Source organism: Pongo abelii, chromosome 10 (genome assembly GCF_028885655.2).
Source record: "Pongo abelii isolate AG06213 chromosome 10, NHGRI_mPonAbe1-v2.0_pri, whole genome shotgun sequence".
In the NCBI taxonomy this organism is placed as follows: Eukaryota; Metazoa; Chordata; class Mammalia; order Primates; family Hominidae; genus Pongo; species Pongo abelii.
The window spans coordinates 67,869,388-67,893,917 of record NC_071995.2 but is presented as its reverse complement, the minus strand read 5'-3'; the positions used below and the strand labels follow the sequence as shown (position 1 = coordinate 67,893,917).

General features: G+C 40.0%; 1 protein-coding gene across 1 annotated transcript in view; it reads right to left on the bottom strand.

Moving 5' to 3' along the window:
* Positions 1–24,530, bottom strand: part of MYRFL (myelin regulatory factor like) — a 122,851-nt gene that overhangs the window by 68,665 nt on the left and 29,656 nt on the right. The window contains exons 3-5 of the mRNA XM_009248027.3: positions 5,679–5,746; positions 5,321–5,579; positions 4,480–4,571 (exon numbers count right to left, since the gene is read on the bottom strand). Coding sequence (XP_009246302.3) covers positions 4,480–4,571; positions 5,321–5,579; positions 5,679–5,746 — 419 coding nt within the window. The remainder of the gene's footprint in view (positions 1–4,479; positions 4,572–5,320; positions 5,580–5,678; positions 5,747–24,530) is intronic.

Below are 24,530 nucleotides of genomic sequence, written 5' to 3'. Positions count from 1 at the left end.
GCAGGGCACAGTGTCTGCCACTGATAAGAGTTTAAACAATGGTGCCTTCAGCTATTACTAGTGGCACTGTCATTATCACTTTACTTGTTTCAACTTAGGTGGCTCAATATTTCCTAAGAAGCCTTGGGAAATACTTCTGTTGTTGGCCTCCATGGTAGCTCTGTCGAATGTGAAATAACTAGCCCATGTTCCTGACTGAATACTGGCTAAATCATGCCCTTTCCCACTCAAGCGTGGCAGCAAGGTCAATGTTCCCAGGCATGCAGCCAAAAGCCAGCTCCACTTCTCCAGACACTGATGGGGAGGGTGGACAGGGGCAGGGAGGATTGTCCTCAAAGACAACAGCATTTCCTGCCCTTTGTCATCACAACAGTAAGGGTATCAGAGCAGCTGCTCCAACAGGGGTGACACAGTTGTGGCTTCCCTGGGAGATGGCTACAAGCTGGGAAAAGCCTAGGGATCAGAACCTGGGATTACAGGCCCACACTGAAACCCAAGGCACACACCTGAGCCTAGTGCTAGAACTTATTCATATTAATACTACTAACAATGTCTCCTACTTTGAGTGCTTTCTGCACCACAGGTGCTGTCCCAGACACTTTACATAGTATTCCATCAGCTCCTTAAATTATCTCCCAGGTAAGAATCTTTTTGTTCCATAAACTTTCTTTTTTGAAGGACACTGTACATCAAGAAGAGTACACAGATCATGAGTACACAATTTTATACTTTACAAAATGATCTAGTGGTATAGGATGCTTTGAGCCCTGTAGGAGACACCCACATGCCCCCTGTCAATAATTAGTTTCTCCTCCCCAAGACTGACCACTATCCTAAAATCTAACACCATAGCAGAGTTTATATGGAATACTATGGAAATGGAATACTGTGATGTAATATATACTCTTGTATGCTAGGCTGGCCTCTTTTTTTTTCTTTTTTAGACAGGGTCTTGCTCCGTCACACAGGCTGGAGTGCAATGGCACAATCATAGCTTACTGTAGCTTCAAATTCCTGGGCTGAAACTTTCCTCCCACCTCAGCTTCCTGTGTAGTTGGGACCACAGGCGTGTGCCACCACGTCGGCTAATTTTTTTTTTTTAACTTTTTGTAGAGATAGGATCTTACTTTGTTGCCCAGGCTGGTCTCAAACTTCTGGGCTCAAGCAATCCACCCACCTCAGCCTCCCAAAGTGCTGAGATTACAGGCATGAGCCACCGTCCCCGGCCTCACTGGCCTCTTTTGCCCAACAGTATGTTTATGGGATTCATTCATTAGTGTTGCAAACGGCAGTCCTTTGCTCATTCTCATTGCCATGTTGTACTCCATTGTATAAATATACCACAATTTATCTTGCCGTTGATGGCCATTTGGTATCTTTTTGGTTTGTGATTGTTAGAAGTAATGCTGCTCTGGACATTCTTATGAATGTCTTTTGGTGGGCATATGTACACATTCCTGCTAGTTATACTTCTAGGGGTGGAATCACTGGGTTGTAGGACATGCTTTGGTAGATACTGCCAAAAGGATTTCTGAAGTGGTTATGAGGTAAGGATTCTTAATCTCATTTAACAAATGCAGAAACTGACTTTCAAAGACCTGAAATAACTTGCCCAGTGTCACAGCTGTTAAGTGGAAGAGGTGAGATTCCAATCTTCCTCTTCACTTCATGCTAGATTGAGGATCTCTTGAGAAAATCTAACAGAAGTGAGAATGTAAAAGCAGCAAACTGCCTAAGTCCAGACCTTTTGGAGAAAACTGATAGCTTGCATTTGAATGCCTTTCAAAACATGTTTGCATAACTTACTTTAAAAAGTCTTAGAGATGGGTAAAGTCAAAATTATTATTCTCATTTCATAATCAAGAAAAATAAGGCTCTGGGAATCCCAGATTCCTGGAGAGATGAGATAGGTACATTTTCTGATGCTACAGTGTGAATTCGGCCAGTGCACCTCTTACTGTGGGCCACCGGCCATGACTCTAGGGCTGGAAAACCCTTTTGTATTTGAGGTTTAAAATAAGAGAAGATTGAAGCCTCCCAGGGAGGCCATGAACCCTTTTTTTATTTGGGGTTCAGACCAAGTAGGGCCAGGAACCAGCTGGTAGAAGCCTGCCTACCAACACTTCCTCTCTAAGCAAAATTTTATATTTGCCCATGCCAACCCAGTAATTCTACATTTTCAGCCCTATAAATGAGGATCTTGGAACCCTTGGCCAAAGTGTACTACTTGGGAGGAGGTCACCAGAAAAGCTTTATTGATTGATTCAGGACATCTCTGATCAAAAATTGGTGATCTTTCTGCCTGTAAGACTGGCATAACCTCCTCCTTCCTCTAGCAATGTGCTGTTTCCCCAGGACCTTTGTAGAAACCTTGGCCCCTGCAACACCAAATAGGAATTATTGACTAGAAAACTTTTGCTAAAAATACTAACTGTAATAAGAATGTGGCATTTGGATTAACTAAATGCTTTGTTTTGTGTCTTTCTTTCTTTCTTTCTTTTTTCTTTTTTTGGCCTTGGGAACCTGCTCATTTTCATTCTGGAACTGTTGTCTGGAATCAGTTATCTTTAATCAGCTTTTCAGTGACCTGTGAATAGGACTTAAACAAGGGATATAGGATTTCCTATCTGCTGGAAATCCTAGTAATTTCCATTACTCTTCCATGGTTGTTCTCTGAAGATGGTGATGAATCAATGACCTTTCTGGGACAGGCAGCAGAAAACCATCGCAGGATGGAGCTTAACTCTGGGATGGCCAGGCCAATTTGGGCAGCAATCTGGTTTGATGAGGAAATTCTTGGAAGGTTTGAGTGACTTGTCCTGTATCGCTTAGTGAGCTAGTGCATCTGCAGGAGAATGAACAGATGGTTCCCCCATCTGGCTAGGAATTTACTCAGCCTTTTGTGTCTGAGAATCATTAAAAAAAGCTACAGGCTAGATGTGGGGATCCCTGAAGAAATTAGGGTAGCATTTCATAGGAAGGTGGATGGAAAGCTCTAACTTATCCACAAATGGGGCTTTAATTAGCATTTTGTGTTTCCAAGGTTGGAAAAAAAATGGTGAGCAACTGCTGACCGTGATGGATGCATATACAAAGAAAGGAGGCAGTTTGAGGTTTAGTTGATATGAGGGATAGATGCCCAGTGCAATTCTGAGACCGCACGCCCAGGAGATGGGTGGGACTTGACTGACAGGGTGAAGTCATCATCCACAGAAGGCCTCCACAGCCCACGCCGGAGCTGACGCCAGAGGTCCCTCAGAGAATCAGCTCTTACCATGGGGCTGTCAAAGGCAAAGGCAGCAGCCCCAGCAACAGAGACTGTGTTTTTTCCCCCTCAGGTGAAGCCACACACATCTCCTTTCTGGACAGGGTAAATCTCTAGAATCTGGGGACAATGGTGGGATGGGGGAACCCAAGAAGGAAGTCTTCAACCTCTTGCTAAGCTGACAAACTGGGATAGAAGAAATGGGACTTGGTACGCTGAATTTGTTCACACTGCCCACATTTGAGTGTTTACAGTTGCTAATAGAACTGGGTTGAGGCCAGACATGGTGGCTCATGCCTGCAATCCAAAGACTTTGGGAGGCTGAGGTGGGAGAATCACTTGAAGCCAGGAATTCAAGACCAGCCTGGGCAACTTAGTGAAACCCATCTTCACAAAACAAATAAGCAAACAAACAGAAACTGGCCTAGAGTGTTATCCTTTTCCCCTAGTATGTGCCATAGCATTTACTCTGAAAATTTTGAAGTTCAAGTCTTTGGACTTCGAAAGGCTACTTTGTTAATCAGGTCTCTTGGCTCAAAACATGATGTGTTACACATTATATAAGACCAAAAAAAACAGGAAGACTGACCGCTTGGACATTAGATGACTCGGATGAAAGACTTCTAAAATGATTTCCAATTTCAAACATCCACTGAGTTTGAGGAAAAGTTCAACTTTTCACCTGCCTGTTCTAGTGGAAAAACCCGGTAAGTCTTGCTTCTCAGAGTGCCTTCCATGAGCCAGTAGCATCGCCATCACCTGGGAGCTTGTTAGAAATGCAGACCTCAGACCCTAGAAACTGAATCGGAGTCTGCATTTTACCAAGATCCTCATGCTATTTCTTGTACATTAAGGTTGAGAAGGATTGCAACAATGCAGTGGGCACACCAGCAGGCTCCTGAAGGCACTGCCATATTGCACAGCTTCCACAGGCCTGGAGCCTGGATCCTCTGAGACACATTGTCCCCGAAATTGAAAGACTGGCATTTCACCCGCACCTGAGAGAGAAAACGTCATCTCTTCCTGGGAGGACCTGTGTGACCCCGCCTGCATGAAAGGTACATCAAGAGGGAAGAACCAAACTACCAGAGCTTATCATTGCTCTTCTGTGAGAGCGAAACTTTTGTAGGGCTGCTCAAAGGCTGGTAAAAAGCCTTGATTTAATGCTCAAGGCTTTGATGGCATTGCCCTTGTTCCCACCCAGGTTTGCTCACTCGGTCTGCAGTGGCAGGCCCACACTCGGCATTCCCCGGAGTCCTCCAGTGCCTGCGTGTACTTTCTCTTCTTGGTTGGAGGCAACGAAGCTCTAAAATCAAGACACCAAAATGAAGGTTAGGATTCTTCCTTGCGTTCCACGTTATGTTAAATAAAATTTAATCTCCCAGGCTCTCTGCTTTCCTAAGCCTAATTCCAATTAGTCAAGGTTCCTTGAGCCCTACTAGGCTGAAACTCAGTTTCCCTTGATCAAGTGGATCTGAGATTTACCAATTTGAAAGATAAGCTGACAATGTTTATAATGGCAGAGGACTCATTGAGACAGGGAAGATACAGACTTAAAATATAGGTATACATTTTACACCCGACAAGTTTTTTCTCATGGAGTTTTACCACAATTTCTGATGGCCTTTACTCTTTCTGGCACCCTCTAGATCCAGAAGAGGAAATAAAAGAAAGAAAAGGGGAGAAGACAGAAGAAAAGAACATCAGTTAATGCTTAACTAGCAGATATTTCTCGGAGAGCTCATCCACGATCCTTTTGGGTAGTCTAGCTGAGCCTGCATAAGCTAACAGTGTTTCCTCCATCATCCAGAACCTCGCTGTATATTTCTGACATTTTAGCTTTTGGTTGAATGAGGACCTTGGATTTGAAGGGTTTTTAATTAAAAGATTGTCTAAGCCAAGAACACTGGGACCTCGCGACGTCCTATATGCGTCTCAACACTGCCATCTCCTGGAAAGAACTCCACTGTGCATTCTCCCTAAGTCCCTGCCAGAGGCAGGCTGCTCCGAGGCTTTCTGCAGAGGTCTTTGATAACTAAATGTCTTTTTCTTTACCCAGGGCTGTGACACAGAGGCTGCTGATGGTAAGAACAACCTATCCCCAGATGGGAGGACACGGATTGGTCCAGGGGGGTGGCAAGATGACTGGCGTTTGAGTGGCAGCTGTGAAAGCCTCCGTGGATTTGGCTGGAGTCGCCCATTCCAGAGGTGCTCTGCAGCGGGTGCATGGGCGGCATCGCAGGAGCAGCTGTGGGGTGGAGAAAAGGAGCTGGAGTCCTCCCAGCTGTGGGCCTCAAGGTTCGGTAGCATGCACCTGGGGAGAGACACAAGCAAGAAGTGCCCCTTTCTCACGGCCCAGCGTCGAGGAGGAAAAGCAACAGTGCCGGATGTGCTGAAGGTGGATCGCACTCACCTTTGACCTGCGGAGGAGAGCATGAGTCGGATGCAGAATAGGGCGGGGTGTCTGGGAGCTGGCGTTGCCTGAAGATTAGAGACATACATTGCAATTTTGTTTCACTCTAGTCCATTATATTTTTGTCACAAATAGGAGACAACCCTCAGTGTACAGCCCCCACAGTGATGGTTCCAGGTGCTGGGCATGGGGGGTGAGGGGGTTGGGAAGTGAGATCCCAGCAGACCAGGCCCAGGGTCGTGTCCTGGTTAAGTGAGTGGGCTTTGGGTCCCAGCTCTTCCACTTCCTAGCTGTGTATCCATGAACAAGTACATAACCTCTCCAGGCCTCCATTTCCTCATCTACAAAATGGAAATAATCATTACATCTACCTCACAGCATTGTTGTAAGAATTAAATGAGATCATGTATATAAAGCCCATATCATAATGTCCCAAACATAGTGAGTGCCCAATAAAGTTTAATATTATTGCTTCTTATAAAGGACAAATATTTAAAGTGACAGATATCCCAATGGCACTGATTGAATCTTTACAAATTACATGAATGTATTAAATTATCGCATTTACCCCCAAATATATATACATCTATTATGTATCAATAAAATTTTTTAAATAATTACTTCTTAATACTCCTATACCAGAAGAAAAATGGTTGTACATATTGTTCGGGCTAAGGAAATGTAAACTGCTGTCCCTACAGCAATGATTTTCCATCCGGGCGCCAAGGGATCCCAAAGCTCTTAAAAGGAGCTCAGGGGTTTTATAACAAGAACACTTTAAATTGCTGAGGAGAAAATAACTTTTTTCTGTTTTATATATTGAAGTGCAAGTAATTTTTTCTTTTTCTTTTTTTTTTTTTTTTTTGAGATGGAGTCTTGCTCTGTTACCCAGGCTGGAGTACAGTGGCATGATCTTGGCTCACTGAAACCTCCACCTCCCAGGTTCAAGCGATTCTCCTGACTCAGCCTCCCAAGTAGCTGGTATTACAGGCGCTTGCCAGCACGCCTGGTTAATTTTTGTATTTTTAGTAGAGACAGGGTTTCACCATGTTGGCCAGGCTGGTCTTGAACTCCTGACCTTAGGTGATCTGCCCGTCTCAGCCTCCCAAAGTGTAGAGATTACAGGCATGAGCCACGGCACCCAGCCAGTAAAATTTTATTTTTAAAAAAAAGTGTACTACCACTAAAGAAGTGTGAAAAATTCTGTTCCAAAAGACCTACAAGTTGCTTATAGCTCAGCATCTCTGTGATGCTGCATCATATATAAGCACCCCAACCTCTACTTTATTCTCTTGCTTGAGGAGGAAGTTTCAAGTTTAGTATGTTGTTTAAAAGTCCAACATAATATGATGAAAAGCTTGCTTTTATCATTTATCAGAAAAGTTGTTTTCTCCTCAAATTAGTTCTTTATAATTTATTCACTTCCTATTAATAAGGGAAGAGAGAACACACATCTACTCTCCTCCAAAAATCCCACTCAAATAAATGTAAAGGAATAAAGAGACATAAATACCAAAGCATATAGAGAATATGAGAAGAGACCCCAGCAGACCAAATTTTAATAACATGGCAGCAGACAGAAATAGAATAGATGATAACTGAACTAGTAGAATGGATAAAACACAACCAAGACTGTCTGGAAATGGTGGAGGGAACAGAGGGAGCCAACAAGAAGTTTTCCAATCAAACAAAACTCAAAAAGCCCAGGATGCAGGAGTCACCATGAGCTTCTGCATTCAGGGCTAAGGGTGGAGCTGAAAACAAAAGGATTGGTTGAACATTTGAACAAGAAACAACTGGAGGCCAGGCGCGGTGGCTCACGCCTGTAATCCCAGCACTTTGGGAAGCGGAGGTGGGAGGATCACAAGGTCAGGAGATCAAGACCATCCCACCTAACACGGTGAAACTCTGTCTCTACTAAAAATACAAAAAATTAGCCGGCCGTGGTGGCAGGCTCCTGTAGTCCCAGCTACTCGGGAGGCTGAGGCAGGAGAATGGTGTGAACCCGGGAGGCGGAGCTTGCAGTGAGCCAAGATCGCACCACTGCACTACAGCCTAGGTGACCGAGCGAGACTCCATCTCAAAAAAACAAACAAAAAAGAAAGACCTGGACCCTTACATCAGCTTCCCCACCCTGTAAAGCTACCTCCATCACCCCAACAGAAGTTGGAAAGGTTTACTCTCTAGAGAAGTGGCCCCAGGGAAACTGTGGTACAGGGTTACCAGGCACAGTGAATGCTGTGGCTGAGCTACTGGGCTGAAAAAATAGAAGAATTCATTAAAAATCTAACCACTGAATTCTGAGTCTTTTCCTTAACTCTGTTTTGCATGTATCCAAGCAGATTTCCCACAAGTAAGAAATTGGAATAATGTTCCCAAGAAAAACGGAATGTACTCGAGGAAAACGTAGTATTTTCAAGTTACCAAGGAAATAGCCATCCCCTCCTTGATCACTCTACCAAGAAATTCATCCTTTGAGAACAATGGTTTGCACACAGAACTTTTTAAACAAGAACAAACAATAAAGGACCAGACATTTTGAGAAAGCCTTTAACATTAAAGACAGAGAACAAAACCAGATAAATAGGGAATGCTAAAGAATCACAAAGAGCTCCTTTCATTTTTTTTTCCCCCTTCTTATATGATGAGTAAACTCCTACCAGATCTGACCCTCCCACAGAGAAACAAACGCTGGAAATACTTAAAAAACAAAAAAAAAACAAAACAAAAAACACCACCTACCCAAAGACACTGGAAACTAGACAAAAGCAAGGAGATTGTGGCGGGCACTGAAACTTGGAGAAGGTACTGCCATACAGTGAGTTTCTTGTTTACAGCATTTAGTCTGAGGGCTGGTTGAAGTCAGAGCCACAGGACAGCTAACCTCCGATAGAAATCCACAGCCTTCCTGGCCTGAATAACCAGAAAACAGATTTTGGGGCAAACACAGCGGCTGAAAAGTGAAAGAGGAATCTTGGAAAAGAAAGATAAGAGCAGGGGACCCCTGGATTCTGTGTGTAACTCTGCCAAATCTATTGCTGACTCCTGATCTACCATATATGGGGCAGACTGCGCACAGCCCAACCAAAGACAACATGACTGAACTGAAATTTGAGTTACTTCCCAAGACAAAGTTTACCATTTGAGTCTAAGCAAAGTGATTGACTACTAAAACAAAAGTATACATACTCTTCTGGGGGATATAAAAGAATCCAGCCATTCACAACGTCCAGGTACAAAAACTACTCTACAACAGCAATCCCCAACCTTTCTGGCACTAGAGACTGATTTCATGGAAGAGATGGACGTAGTGGGGGCGGGGGATGGTTTCGGGATGAAACTGCTCCACCTCAGATCATCAGGCGTTAGTTAGATTTTCATAAGGCGCATGCAATCTAGATCCCCCTCGCATGTGCAGTTCACAGCAGGGTTCCCGCTCCTAAGGGAATCTAATGCTGCTGCTGATCTGACAGGAGGCGGAGCCGAGGCGGGAATGCTCTTGCAGCCAGGTTCCTATCAGGCCATGGACCCGTAGCAGTCCGCCGGCAGGGGTTGGAAAAACTGCTCTACAAAGAACCAGAAAAATGCGGCCTAGCTTGGAGGGACAGAACAATCAGTGAATACTAACCCAGAAATGATCCAGATACTGGATTAGCAGACAAGGATCTTTAAAGCAGCTACTATAAGAAGCTAAATGGAGCAGACAAGAACATGCTTGTGAAAAAAAATAAATAAAATCTCAGCAAAGAAATCAAAACTACAAATAAAAAAACTAAATAGAAATTCTAAGATTAGAAAAATTCCAGAAATAAAAGTTTTAAAAAATTATTAGACGGGCTTAAAACGGAACTCGAAGATACATCAATAGACATCATCCCATCTAAACAACAGAGAGGAAAAAAATGAACTTTAAAAAAGAGAGAGAAAAAGAGATTTATGAACCTGCAGAGAGGATGAAACAGAAGAAAATTGAGATATAACAGCCAAAATCTTCCTATATTTAGGAAAAGATACAAATGTATATATCTGCATAAAGATATATATCTTTATGCAGATATATACATTTATATCTTTAAAGATACATTTATATCTTTAAGAAGCTCAGCAAAATAAATACATCTACCGCATCAGAGTGAAGTAACTGTAAGCCAAAAATGAAGAGAAAGTCTTAAAAGTAGCTAAAGAAAAACAGTACATTATGTGCCAGGTCATAGTGATTCAAATAATCACTGACTAATCAAAATCTTCAGAGGCCAAAAGACAGTATAAAAACATCTTTAAAGTGCTACATAAAAACAAAACTGGTAAGCCAGAATTTGATATCCAATGAAAATAGTCTTCAAGAATGAAAGCAAAGTAAAGATATTTTGAGATAAAAGAAAACTAAGTGAATTTGAGAATAGACATGTACAATAAGAAATGTTAAAGACAGTTATTCAGGCTAAAGGGAAATGGTTCTAGATGGAAATTTGAAACTATGGAAAGGGATGAAGAGAATAAAAATGATATATTATTGAATGTAAATTATTTTTTATCTTAATTTTAAAAAATACATCTGAAGCTGGGCACAGTGGCTCACGCCTATAATCCCAGCACTTCGGGAGGCCGAAGGAGAAGAATTGCTTAAGACCAGGAGCTTAAGACTAGCCTGGACAACATGGCAAGACCCTGTTTCTACAAAAAATACTAAAATTAGCAGGGCGTGGTGGCATGCACCTGTGCTCCCAGCTACTCAGGAGGCTTAGGCTGAAGGATCGCTTGAGCCCAGGAGATTGAGGCTGCAGTGAGCCATGAGTTGCCACTCCTCGCTAGCCTGAGCAACAGGCTGAGACCGTATTTCAAAAATAATAATAAAATAAAATAACAAAATAAAATACATTTGAGGGCTTAAAGCAAACATTACGACATGATTTTGTGAAGTTTATAATGCACATAGGTATAATACTTAGGACAACTATAGCATAGGGGATGGGAGTTGGAGATCAATGGAACTACATTGTTGATGGTTCTACATTTTATGTAAAGTGGTACAATATTAACTCATTAACTCTAAATAAACTGCAAAAAGTTAAATAATGCAAAGGAGTAGAACTCAAGTCAACAGATAAAATGAAATTCTAAAATTATTCAAACAATACAAAATAAACCAAGAAAGGAGTTACAGAAGAATAAGAAACAGAAGGGGCCAAAAAAAAAAAGAGAGACAAATAATTAAATGTCAGACTTAACTACAGATATAGTCCTCCCTTATCCATGGTTTCACTTTCTAAGGTTTCAGTTACCCACAATCAACCTTGGTCCAAAAATATTAAATGGAAAATTCCAGAAATAAATAATTTATAAGTTTTAAATTGCACACCATTCTGAGTAGCATGATGAAATCACAAACCATGAATCATCCCTTTTTCCAGTATATCCACACTGTATCCTCTACCCACCCATTGTCTTAGTAGCCTAAGACAAAGACAGATTGCCTGCCACGATACCACATTACTTGTGTTCAAGTAACCTTTATTTTACTTTATAATGGTTCCAAACACAAGACATGTAAAGTTGGCAATTTGGATATGCCCAAGAGAAGCCACAAAGTGCTTCCTTTAAGTGAACATTTGAAAACTCTTGACATAGTAAGGAAAGAAAAAAAATTGTGTGCTGAGATTGCTAGAATCTACTGCAAGCTTGTCCAACCCACCAGCCGTGGGCTGCATGCAGCCCAGGACGGATGCAACCCAACGCAAATTTGTAAACTTTTTAAAAATGTTATGAGTTTTTTTTGTTTGTTTGTTTAGTTCATCATCTAACATTAATCTTAGTGTTTTACATGTGGCCAAAGACAATTCTTCTTCTTCCAATGTGGCCCAGGGAAGCCAAAAGATCGGACACCCCGATCTACTGTAAAGAAAGAAAAAGAAATTTGTGCATAGCATATACAGGGTTTGGTACTATCCTCAGTTTCAGGCATCCAGTAGGGGTATTGCAACATATCCTCCATGAATAAGGAGGTCTATTGTACAATACTAATAATTACATTAGATGTTAAAAGATTAAACACTCCCATTAAAAGGCAGAAATTAGGCCAGGCACGGTAGCTCACACCTATAATTCCAGTGCTTTGGGAAACTGAGGCAGGAGGATTGCTTGAGGTTAGGAATTCAAGACCAGCTTCAGCAACATAGTGAGACCCTGTCTCTAAAAACAAAATGTAAAGGCCAGGCGTGGTGGCTCACACCTGTAATCCCAGCACTTTGGGAGGCCGAGGCGGGTGGATCACAAGGTTAGGAGTCTGAGACCAGCCTGGCCAACATGGTGAAACCCCATCTCTACTAAAAATACAAAAATTAGCCAGGCATGGTGGCGCACACCTGTAATCCCAGCTACTCATGAGGCTGAGGCAGGAGAATCGCATGACCTCAGGAGGCGAAGGTTGCAGTGAGCCGAGATTGTGCCATTGCACTCCAGCCTAGGCAACAGAGCAAGACTCCATCTCAAAAAAAAAAAAAAAAATTTTTTTTTAATTAGCCAGGTGTGGTTGTGCACACCTATAGTCCAAGCTATTCAGGAGAGTGAGGCAGGAAGATCACTTGAGCCCAGAAGTTTGAGGTTACAATGAGCTGTGATCATGCCACTGTACTTCAGCCTAGGTGACAAAGTGAGACCCTGTCCCTAAGGGGGAAAAAGGGCAGAAATTATCAGAATGGATTTTTAAAAAGCAACTCTCTTTTGCCTGCAAAAATACTTGAAATATAAAGACACAGATAAGTCAAAAGTTAACCAAGAGAAAAATGTGTACAAGAAGGGTGAAGCAGTTTCATGAATAATAGCTAAAACTGATTTCAAAATAAAGAGTACCACCACAGACAAAGAGGCTCATTTCATAATAATAAAAGAGTCATTTTTTAGGAAGGCATAGGAAACTGACTGTTTATGTACTTAATAACAGAGTTTCAAAATATACAAAGCAAAAATTAGTGAAACTAAAAGATATAGACAATTGTACAATCACATAGCTAAACATTTTAACATTCCTCTTTCATCGATGATAGAACAAAATGGGGGGAACAAGTTGATAGAACCAAAAAGTCACTAAAGACATACATGGATTGAGGAGTTTATTGAAGAGAAAAAGAATTGATTATTTTTAACATTGAGAAAAATTTTCAGCTCTTTTTAGAGAACTTGAGGGAACCAAAGCCAAACAAATTGTAAAAACAAGGCAATGATTCAAACAAAGCAAAAAAAATGAAAATTATATGTGACACATCACAATAATGTAAGCCCTGGATATTGACATAACTAAAAAATTTTAGACAATTTTATGATATTGGGAAGCTGAGTGTAGAAGTGAATGTAAGGTGTGACATAAGAAAATTAAATCTTCCCAGAAGATTATATTATGTTCTTCAAGTGTATACAGCAAAAAAACAATATAAAAACATTATTTAGATATAGGGCAATAGAAATATCCAAAAAGAGGGCCAGGCGCGGTGGCCCATGCCTGTAATCCCAGCACTTTGGGAGGCCGAGGCGGGTGGATCACGAGATCAAGAGATCGAGACCATCCTGGCTAACACGGTGAAATCCTGTCTCTACTAAAAAAAAATACAAAAATTAGCCAGGCGTGGTGGTAGGTGCCTGCAGTCCCAGCTACTCGGGAGGCTGAGGCAGCAGAATGGCATGAACCCGGGAGGCGGAGCTTGCAGTGAGCCAAGATTGTGCCACTGCACTCCAGCCTGGGCGACAGAGCAAGACTCCATCTCAAAAAAAAAAAAAAAAAAGAAAAAAAAGAAATATCCAAAAAGAGTTGGAAAGTGGCTGCCTCTGGGGGAGCCAATTTAAAGACAGGGGTAGAGCAGGGGGATTGCTGGTAATCTCCTATTACATGCTGTATACACTATCATTTGACTTCTTAAATTCTTCACATGTATCACTCTAGGTCTATAAATTAAATTTTGTAACTGACTCTGTTATCTCATAATTCCACATTTAAGGCTCTAGGCAGTTGTTTAGTTACCCTGACACTACATGCATCATTGAATTCAATAATGTAATAAAAACTGAAAATCACAAGTAAATGATCAATCTACTAAAAAAAATATGGCTTGGCATATTGTAAACAGGAATGCAGTCTCCATCCAGCAGTCCCTTAACGAGAACCAAAAGTCCCTGCATTGAGTGACAGGAATATGTGTTGGTGGTTTTAAGATGAAGATTTTAAAATATTAAATGCTATCTTTAGAGTTCCTTCCCCTTCCAAAATTCACCACAGCTATTCCTTTATTTCATTTTATTTTATATGCTTCCATGCTCAATGCATTTAAACACAGTTAGAGAAATTTTGCACTTCTTTTCAGAGAATTTGAAGGGAGAATTAATGATAGCTACCTTCAAACTGACCAAATTGTTAAAACAAGAGCAATGATTAGCTCCTAGTAAAACATTTGTTTGGTATTTTTTCTTCACTTCTTAGCCCCTCTTACTCACAATCATCATGTCAGGAATCCCAGAAATGCACATCACACTGTGTTTCAGTCTTTGTACTCCAAACTTGTCTATTATACCAAAAGGATTTCCATAAAGCAGACAAACACCAGAGAGCAACAGACACTATGGGTCATACCTTGAGCAGCCAACTCTGTCTCTAGCTTCAGCAGGAAAGAGTTGTAAAAATCAAGAGATTCGGGAGGCCGAGGTGGGTGGATCACCTGAGGTCAGGAGTTCGAGACCAGCCTGGCCAACATGGCAAAACCCTGTCTTCACTAAAGATACAAAAAAAAAAAAAAAAAAAAAATTAGCCAGATGTGCTCGCTTGAACCCAAGAGGCAGAGGTTGCAGTGAGCCGAGATCTCAACACTGCCCTCCAGCCTGGGCAACAGAGTGAGACTCTGTGACAAAAAAAAAAAAAAAAAAAAAGGAAGAAAAATCAAGAGATTCTTAGCAGCTGATAAAAATAAAATAATTTGCCTTCTAAACCTCTTCCTCTCAGACATACAACTTGTTTTTGTCTTTTGGAGGATGAACGGAGAAACAGTCTCCCAGGGGTTGAATCTACGTAAACCAAAAGAGGGCGTACAAAATAGACTTTGCCCTCCAGCTAGTTGAGGCGATATGTACATCCATGACATACATGCTGCCCTCAATGCAGCCAGTATTTCTTTCATATTGCAACCAGGCTTGCTCAAGTCTTTACTGAGTGCCTACTGTGCTCATGACTCTACCAGGCATTAGGCAAGACAAATACACAGTGTGTCTTCATGTGAATATCTAGGTGGGATACTCACAATTGAGCCATCCAATCCTAGTTTTCTCCAATGAATCCCTCGGTGCCTTCATACAACACCAACCGCCCCTTCTCTAAAGCTCTATGGCACCTCACACTGAGCTTGGCTCAGCACAGTGTCCAATACAGAGTTGGTGCATAACAAATACGAAAGACTGTGTTAAACTACATATGACCATGAATATGCTGTATATATAAATCCATACATCAGGAGAGAACTTTCCTGACCACCCAATCTAAAATGGTAGTCTCTCCTCCTTGCCTTACTCTTATTTGTCTTCATCTTACTGAGTGACTTTAGACTACCTGCCACTGTCTTTTTCTTCCCACCGGAGTGGCATGACAGTAATGGTGTGCCAAGGATGAGGGGATGGGAATTGCTCACCCCAGGTGCAGGCAATAAGGAAATGCATTGTCTGTAGACAATTTGAAAACAATACTAAGCCTACAAAGAGTCAGTCTGCTTTTTATTATCACCATGCATCACCAATTCTAAGAAAAATGCCTGGGTGCCCTGCCAGGGCAGACTGTACCCACCACACTGCCCTTGGTGAGCTACTGGCAGGGATTACATCTGTTTTGTTCACTGTTTTACCCCATCCTCCAACTATAAACATGATTGTTATTTAAAGTATTTCCTCCAATTTTTCATGTATATGAGTTATCTTTTCACATGAACTTTCACGTTAAGAATATGTCTTCCCACTCTGTGTGTGAGTGCATGTGTGTGCATGTGTGAGTGCATGTGTGAGTGCCTATCTGTGAGTGTGTGAGTACGTGTGAGTACGTGTGAGTACGTGTGTGTGCACGTGTGAGTACGTGTGTGTGAGTGCATGTGTGTGCACGTGTGTGTGTGCACATGTGTGCATGCTGTGCATGTGTGTGTACATGTGCACTCCATAGTGCTCCAATGGGGAGACTGAAACAGGCACTCAATAAATACTTGATCAAGGTCAGGTAGGGCTTGTAGCCACCATCTAGAAGTTGATACAGGAAAGGGTTTTGGCAGAAATGTTGTCAATGAGTATGGTTGCCCAAGAAAACCATTTCATGATATGGCAGCAAAAAACAAGGCAAAGAAGATGCCACTCCTCCCCTCCAGCTCTGTGCTGGCAGACTGCAAGGATCTGACCCTTTCACACCCCTCCACTGCTGCTTTAGATGTAGAGAAACTTTTTTGAGAACCTACTCTGAGCCAGGCACCATGCTAACCCTTTGCATGTGTGTCTCATTTAACATCCACAGCTCTCATATGAAAAGGTACCATCATTGTCCTTAATCCTCAGGCAATGAAACTGAGGCTTGGTCTGGCACGATGGCTCATGCCCGTAATCCCAGCACTTTGGGAGGCCGAGGCGGGTGAGTCACAAGGTCAGGAGTTTGAGACCAGCCTGGTCAGCATGGTGAAATCCCATCTCTACTAAAAAAAAAATACAAAAAAATTAGCCAGGCATGGTGATGCAAACCTGTAGTCCCAGCTACTCGGGAGGCTGAGGCAGGAGAATTGCTTGAACTTGGCAGGTGGAGGCTGCAGTTAGCCGAGATTGTGCCACTGCACTCCAGACTGGGTGACAGAGCGAGACTCCGTCTCAAAAAAAAAAAGAAAAGAAAAGAAAAGAAAAGAAACCGAGGCTTGATGAGGTTAAATAATTCACTCATGATTATTCATCTGACAGTTAGTCAAGCTGGAGTCAGATGGTCTACCACCAGAGTTTATCCTCTAAATAACAGGGTATTTTAAATACAGACCATTCTAATAAAATTACTTATTATTATAGGTCATTTCATCTGGCACAGATATCCTTAGAATCAAGGAGTATCAGATAATGTTTTAGCCCAGACTTCTTCTTCAGACTTTCTCTTATTATATCAGTTTGAACTCAGAAGTCAAACCAATCACTGAACTCAAATAGTCTTTAACAAGCTCTTCTCACAGAACTCCACGTACTCTCTCACTCCCTTTTGAAACATCACAGTAGAGCTTATCAACCCCACTATAGTGATGGCAGAACCAAGACATGCAGCTTGTAATTGACTCCTAATTCATCTTGCCATCCACACCCAATAAGCCAAGTCCTAAGTTAAACCCATAATATTAGATGCTTAAGCTCAAACATTAGAATGAAATAAAATGAAACCTGCAGTTGATTCCTTCACAGATCTAACATGTCTCTAAGTTTCCCCTCCTATGACGTCCCCTATTCAAACACCAGTGTCCTCAGCTAGTTCCCTCCTACCCTTATACCAGATCTCAAAGCCTAAAGCTCATTTTATCTACCCCTACTAAGCACACTGACTCAAACCAAACTGCATTAATTTAGCCTGTCTTGAAGATTTACTAGTCTCTTTTCTAGACCCTTGCCTTCTCTACACACACACACGCATATAATACTTCTTGCCCTTTTTCATTGCAGTTTCAGGGTTTTATTCTTCCCCTAAGTCTCTCCAATCTCCCTCTCTCAAAGCAGCATTGCATACCTGGACATTTCCTAGTATGTCCCACCACCGTAGCTCAACTGTGTACCAAGTAGGTAACTGTCTGGCTAACCTAGGAAATCAGAGAGGACCTCAGCCTGCTCCTCCTAAGCAGACAGCTAACCCAAACTCTACCACATAAGGAAATAAAGAGTTAAGGGCAATTTACAGAAACCTTCACATGTTGACAGGACGGCCTTCAGCTCTGCATACATGCCTTATACATGTTCATACATGAATAATGCATCCCAAATGGGGCCCATGGCCAGATAACTTTGAGGAACACTTCATTCCATTTCTCTTCCCTAGTTGCACATTAGCACATCAAAGGCCCTGAGAAGTCCTGCAGTAAAAACACTCACGTAATTTTGTTTAAGCCAGTGAGTCACAAGCTAATTTACTGACCATGGAACATTTTTCCTCACAGCATCTAATGGGACAAGTTTTTCATAGAGCATTTGGTCCTTTTTCATAAGGCCAATAATGCAATGTTTTAATATATTTAAGATCTGAAAATCTGCCTATGAGATTTCAACTCGCTCTCAGAAATTTTGCAGCCCAATTGTCTCTTAGATTTTTGAGATAAAGGGTTGTCACTGATATCTTTAGAAGACACACATTGTAGGCAATATGGTAGAGGGGAAGTAACATGATTTGTAGTAAACCCAGGTCTGAATCCCACCTCTAGTATGCAGGCAAAAACAAAAAACAAAAAACAAAACAAACCCTACATCCCAGTGCTGTTGTGATATGAAACTATGAAATGAAACTAACCTGCATAAAGACCCTGGTATTCAGAAATGCTTGAAACTTGGAGTATTTGAACAGGTTGTACAGATCTAATGATCATTGAACTAGCCCAGTGTCCCTGTGGTCACGGACTAGCCATGTTTCTGCTTGTTCTCACTGAGATTTTATTGCAGTTCCACTTAACTGCATGCATCTGAGCATTTTTTTAATCAAGTAATGACAGGTTATCTGATCATAGGGCTCTCCTTTAATGAACGTGAACTCTGACAATCTTTATGAACTATGGCTCAGATCTACTCTGAGTCACACCATTTGGTAGATAATTTTAGACACATTTCATGTATTTCCCTGAGATTCACATTCCTTTAAAATATCAATTAATCTAAAAGCTTCATGTAGAAGAAAAGGCATGTTTCTAGAGCCAAGCAGATTTTTATCTCAGCTTTGCCACGTGTTGACCTATGGAGAGTTACTTAACCTCTCTGCACCTTATCCTCCCCATTGGTAAAACATAGATAATACACCTATCTGGAAGAGTTAAGAGAACAAGATGTATTACATCAAATATATAATTAAATAAGTGAATATATGAAGTGCAAAGAATGCCCAACATTTAGTAAATGCTCAGCGATAGTAAGTTCCTCTTCTACCTCACCTGCAAGCCCCATCACCCCCCTCAAAGGTAGAGAGTGAAGCCTCTTGGGCAAACCAGTCCTGAATCTCAATAGCAAGGGGGAAGCCTATAGGTAGATATTTCTGGTCTGGTAGGAAGGACCATTATTATCATGGAGACTAAAATATAGGCAGATTTCAGACCTCCCAGGTAGCTCAGAACACAATACCCCAAAGTATGGTGCCGTGGCATGCTGAGTACTTTGAAATGAAGGAGACTGGAAGGACCTCAGAAGCAAGGTATCTCTGACCTTCCCCTGTCCTCCTGTCTCTCACCCCCTTTTCTCCCTCAAAGCAAATCACAGAAACCATAATTCTTCTTCCCCAAGATGGTTCATACATACTAGAACTCCTCCCCATAAAGCGAGCCATAAAAGTCAGAAAAGTCACTCTCTCCCTTCTGTCTCATTCCAAGGGGACTCTCATTCCAAAGAGACGCTACCTCATACCTTGGAAGAAGCAATGCTACACAGAGAAGCCAAGAAAAATCTGAACAGACCCTGCTGGGTTTCCTCCTTCAGTCTATTACCATTAGATCACATCCTTTTGTCCACTTACATTTCTACACAGCTGTTCATTCCTCACTGAACCCAAGATAAAAATAAAAATAGTTTTCCCTGAGTCTCTGGGTTTCATTTCTGAAGACTCCTGCACCACATAAAACTTTAATTAAGTAAATTGTTTATGCTTTTCTCTTGTTAGCCTGTCTTTTGTTATAGGAGTGTTGGTTGTGACCACTATGATGGACAAGGAATGGTATCACACATTTCCATCCCTATAAAAGACAGCTCTTCGATGAAGACCTTTGTTCACTTTTCCTTCTAAACAGCTAAAGGTCTTTCTGTTAGTTATAAAAAGTAGTCTAGATGATTATACAGAACCCAGGTGGAATCAGCAGAACATTCACTTTAGGAGAAGACACTTAGAGGAGAGAGATTTACAACTTTTGGCAGGTTGCTTCCAGGTCAGAGAAAATGATATATCCATTGTCCACAATTCATACAAGTTACTGGGAGGTAGTGAGAGGAATGTGAGGGCAGGCACAGGGGCAATTAGTATCTGAGTTCAGCCCATGCAGTGCCTAGCACAGAACAGCCAGCTCAGAGTGTGGGCTCAGACATTTGGCAACCTACTAGCTCTGTATGTGTGTGTGTGTGTGTGTGTGTGTGTGTGTGTGTGTGTCTGTGTCTGTGTCTGGGTGTCACTTCCTTGAAAAATGTTGAACTCACCTTCTTCCCACAGTTTGTTGCCAAGGAAGTTTCTGTTGGCAGAGAGTAATAAGAGCCAGGTACCAGAAATATCTGCATACAGGTTTCTCCACTACTATTGAGGATTCAGGCCTGGTTTCACTTTCTGTCTTAGGAGGGTAGGGGCATTTGCAGGTATGCTGAGGTGGGCTCAATAACAGAATGGAGATGACAGTGACAGTGGAGAGTCAGTGAACTTAAAGTCAAATCAATAGAAATTATCCAATATAACCAACAGAGAGAAAAAAGATTGAAAAAAAAATGAACTGAGCCTCAGTGACCTGTGCAAAATATCAAAGGTCTAACATTTGCATTCTTGGAGTTCTAGAAGGGAAAAAGAAAGACATTGGTAAAGAAAAATAAATGTTAAAAAACAATGGCTACAAATTTCCCAGATGTGGTCAAAACTATACATTTACAGATTCGAATTTGAGCAAATCCGAAACAGTATAATATAAAAAAATGCTCATACCTAGAAACATATAATCAAACTGCTGAATACCAAAGATAAAGAAAATATCTTGCAAATGGAGAAAAATAATGTATTACATACACGGGAACAATGATTCAAATAGCTGTTTATTTTTCATCAGAAACCATGGAGGCTAGAAGGCAGTGGGTCAACATTTTTTAAATGCTGTGGGAGGAAAAAACTCTAATGACCAAGTATTTTATATTCAGCAAAAATGTCTTTTAAAAATGAAGTTGAAATAAAGACATTTTCAGTGGAGGAAAACTAAGAAAATCTATCACCAACAAATCTGCTCTAAATGAAATTCTAAAGGGAGTTTCTAAGGTGGAAGAAGAATGATGCCAGAAAGAATTGTGGAACTTCCCAAATGAAGAAGACCAACAAAAATGGTAAATGCTTGGGTCAATGTAATAGCCTATTTTTTCTCTCTTAAGTTCCTCAAAATATACATGAGTGTTGAAACCAAAGATTATAGCATTGTCTCATAGAGTTTTAAATATATATAGATGCAATACACATGATAGCTACAATATAAAAGGGAAAGAGAAATGGGACTTTTATGGCTATAAGGTTTCTACTTTTCATGTGAAGTGGTAAAATATCTTCAAATTGACTACAAGAGGTTAGGTATGTAGATTGTTGTCCCTCGAGTTACCACTGAAAATAAATCTATATAAAGAGTTTAAAAGGCAATCAATATATTAAGATGGAATACTAAAAATCTTCAAAAAATTTAAAAGAGGGCAGGAAAGGGGGAAAAGAAGTACAAGAAGCAGAGGAGATGGACATTTTTTAAAAGAAAAAGTTAGACTCAAATCCAAACATAGCAATAATTAATTTTAATATAAATTGTCTAAGTTGAGACAGAAATTGTCCAATTAGATAGGGAAAAATACCCAATGATATGCTGAATAAAAAAAACTAATCTGATATATATAGGTTAAAATTAAAGGATAGCAAAAGATATACAACACAAACACTAATCAAAAGAGAGCTGAAACTATTCACAATAGCAAAAACATGAAATCAACCTAAATGTCCATCAATGATAGAATGGGTAAAGAAAGTGCGGTAATGTACACCACGGAATACTATACAGCCATAAAAAGGAATGAGATCATGTCCTTTGCAGGGACATGGATGGAGCTGGAAGTCATTATCCTCAGCAAACTAATGCAGAAATGGAAAACCAAACACCACATGTTCTCACTTATAAGTGGGAGCTGAATTATGAGAACACATGAACACAAGGGGGAACAACATACACTTGAGCCTGTTGGGGGGCCCAGGCGTGGGGGGCAGATGGAGAGGATCAGGAAGAATAGCTAATAGATGCTGGGCTGAATACCTAGGTGATGGGATGATCCTTGCAGCAAACCACCTAGGCACACGTTTATCTATGTAACAAGTCTGTACATCCTACATATGTACCCCTGAACTTAAAATAAAAGTTGAAGAAAAGAAAAAAAAGACAGCTGCAGTGGCTAGATTAATATCGGACCAAATAGACTTCAGAATAAGAAAAAGGAGATAAAAAGGAACATCACTCTGATAAAACACTAAGTTCACCAGAAAGACAAAACAATACTAAATGTGTTTGCACTTAACCACATAACTTTTCAACTCAATACAATTATGCTTTCACAAAATCCAGTAGAACTGAAGGAGAAGTAGAAACATCCACAATCACACTTGAAGACTTCAACATTTCTGTCACTGTCATAGATAAAATTAGTAGAAAGTAATCAGCAAGGCTATAGAAGACCTGAACAAGAATGTCAACCAACTTCACCTAACTGATATTTATAGAATACTATCCAACAACAGCACAGTGAGCGTTCTCTCAAGTGCATATGTAACATTCACCAAGATAGATCATATTCTGGGTCATAAAGCAAACCTTAACAAAATTTGAAATCATACAAAAGATGTTCTCTGTTCATAATGGAATTAAACTAGAAACCAGTCACAGAAAAATATATGGAAAATTTCCATACATTTGGAAGTTACATAATATATTTCCAGCAACCCATGAGTCAAAGAAAGTTAAATAAAATTTCTCAAAAGAAATTTGAAAGTATTTTGAACTGAAAAAAAATATATATAGTATATAAAAAACTGAGTGAGGCAGCTAAAGCCACATAGAGAGGGAAATGTACAGCATTGAATGCTTAAATCAGAAAACAAAGAATAACCTCAAATCACAAACTCACTTTCCACTCTAAAGAACTAGAAAAATAAGAGCAAACTAAACCCAAATTAAGCATAAGGAACAAAATAATAAAGATAAGAGTAGAAGTCAGTGAAATTGAAAACAAACACAATAGAGAAAATCAATGACATCAAAAGCTACCTATTTGAATCAATCAACAAAATTGATAAATGTCCACATTGATTAAGGAGAAAAGAAAAAAAGAAACAAACTACCAATATGAAGAACAAAAGAGGGAATATCACTACAGACTCTTCAGAGATTAAAAGGTTAATAAAAAATACTATGAATAACTCTATGGACATAAATTTAACAACTTAGATAACATTGATCAATTCCTTGGGAAAAAAGTAAAACAAGCTAACTCACTTAAGTAGAATGAGATACCATAAATAGCCCTGAATCTACTAAATAAATTAAATTTGTATTTAAGACCCTCCAACAAAGCAAAGGAACAGATTATTTTGCTGATTAATGCTACCAAACATTTAAGCAAGAAATAAATCCAATTCTACACTATCTCATCCAGAGAATTTAAGTGAGGAAATTTCCCAACGAATTTTAGAAGGGTATAGTTGCTGTGATACCAAACCCAGAAAAAATAAAATATAAAAAAACAAAACTGCGATCAATATTCTTATAAACATAGATGCAAAATGCTCAACAAAATTGAATCCAGCATTGTATCAAAAGATAACATATCACAATTAACTGAGGTTTATTCCAGGAATACAAGGCAGTTCAATAGTCAAAAACCAAGCAAAGTAATCCATTATATTAACATATGGGAAGAAAAAACACACGATCAATAAATACAGAAAAAAACTGACAAAATTCAACATCCATTTATGATAAAAATTATCAGCAAACTAACAGTGGAAGAGAACCTCCTTAAGCAAATAAAGGGCATGGTTAAAAAAAAATGTATCACTAACATTACACTTAACGATAAAAACTAAATGCTTCCCCTCCAAGGTCACAGACAAGGCAAATATGTCTAGTCTCACTACTTCTTTATTCAATACTATACCCAGGTCTTACCTAGTTCAGTAAGGCAAGAAAGTGTCAAAAGATATACAGTTTGAAAAGAAAGACATACAACTGTCTCAATTTGCAGATGACATGACTGTCAACATAGAATATCCCAAGAAATATATATTTTAAAAAGGTATTAGAACTAATAAATGACTTAATTAAGAGTGCAAGCTCAATATATGAAAATCAATATTTCTATATACTAATGATGAATAATTGAAACTAAAAATTGAAAAAAAATCATGTTCAAAGAAGAACATGAAATATTTAGGAAAATATGAGCAGTATTTTTATGTTGAAAACTACAAAACACTGATGAAAGAAATCAAAGAAGCCCTCAATAAATAGAGAGATATACCATGTTCATAGATTGGAAGGCTCAATTTTGTTAGAATGTTAAGTCTCCTTGGATAGATCACTAGGTTTAATAAAATTTTAATCAAATCCCAGAAGAATTGTTTAAATATTGACAAGCTAATTCTAGTGTTTATGTGGGAAGTCAAAGAAACTAGAATAGCCAAGACAATATTGAAACAGAAGAAAAATTCAGAGGACTTACACTATATGATTTTAAGGCTTATAATAAAGTGCCTGTGTACAGTAATAAAGATCATGTACAGTAATCAAGATAATGTTGTGTAGGCAAAATGATAGGCACATAGATCAATGGAAAGGAATGAAGAGTCTAGAAATTGACCCACATATATTTTGT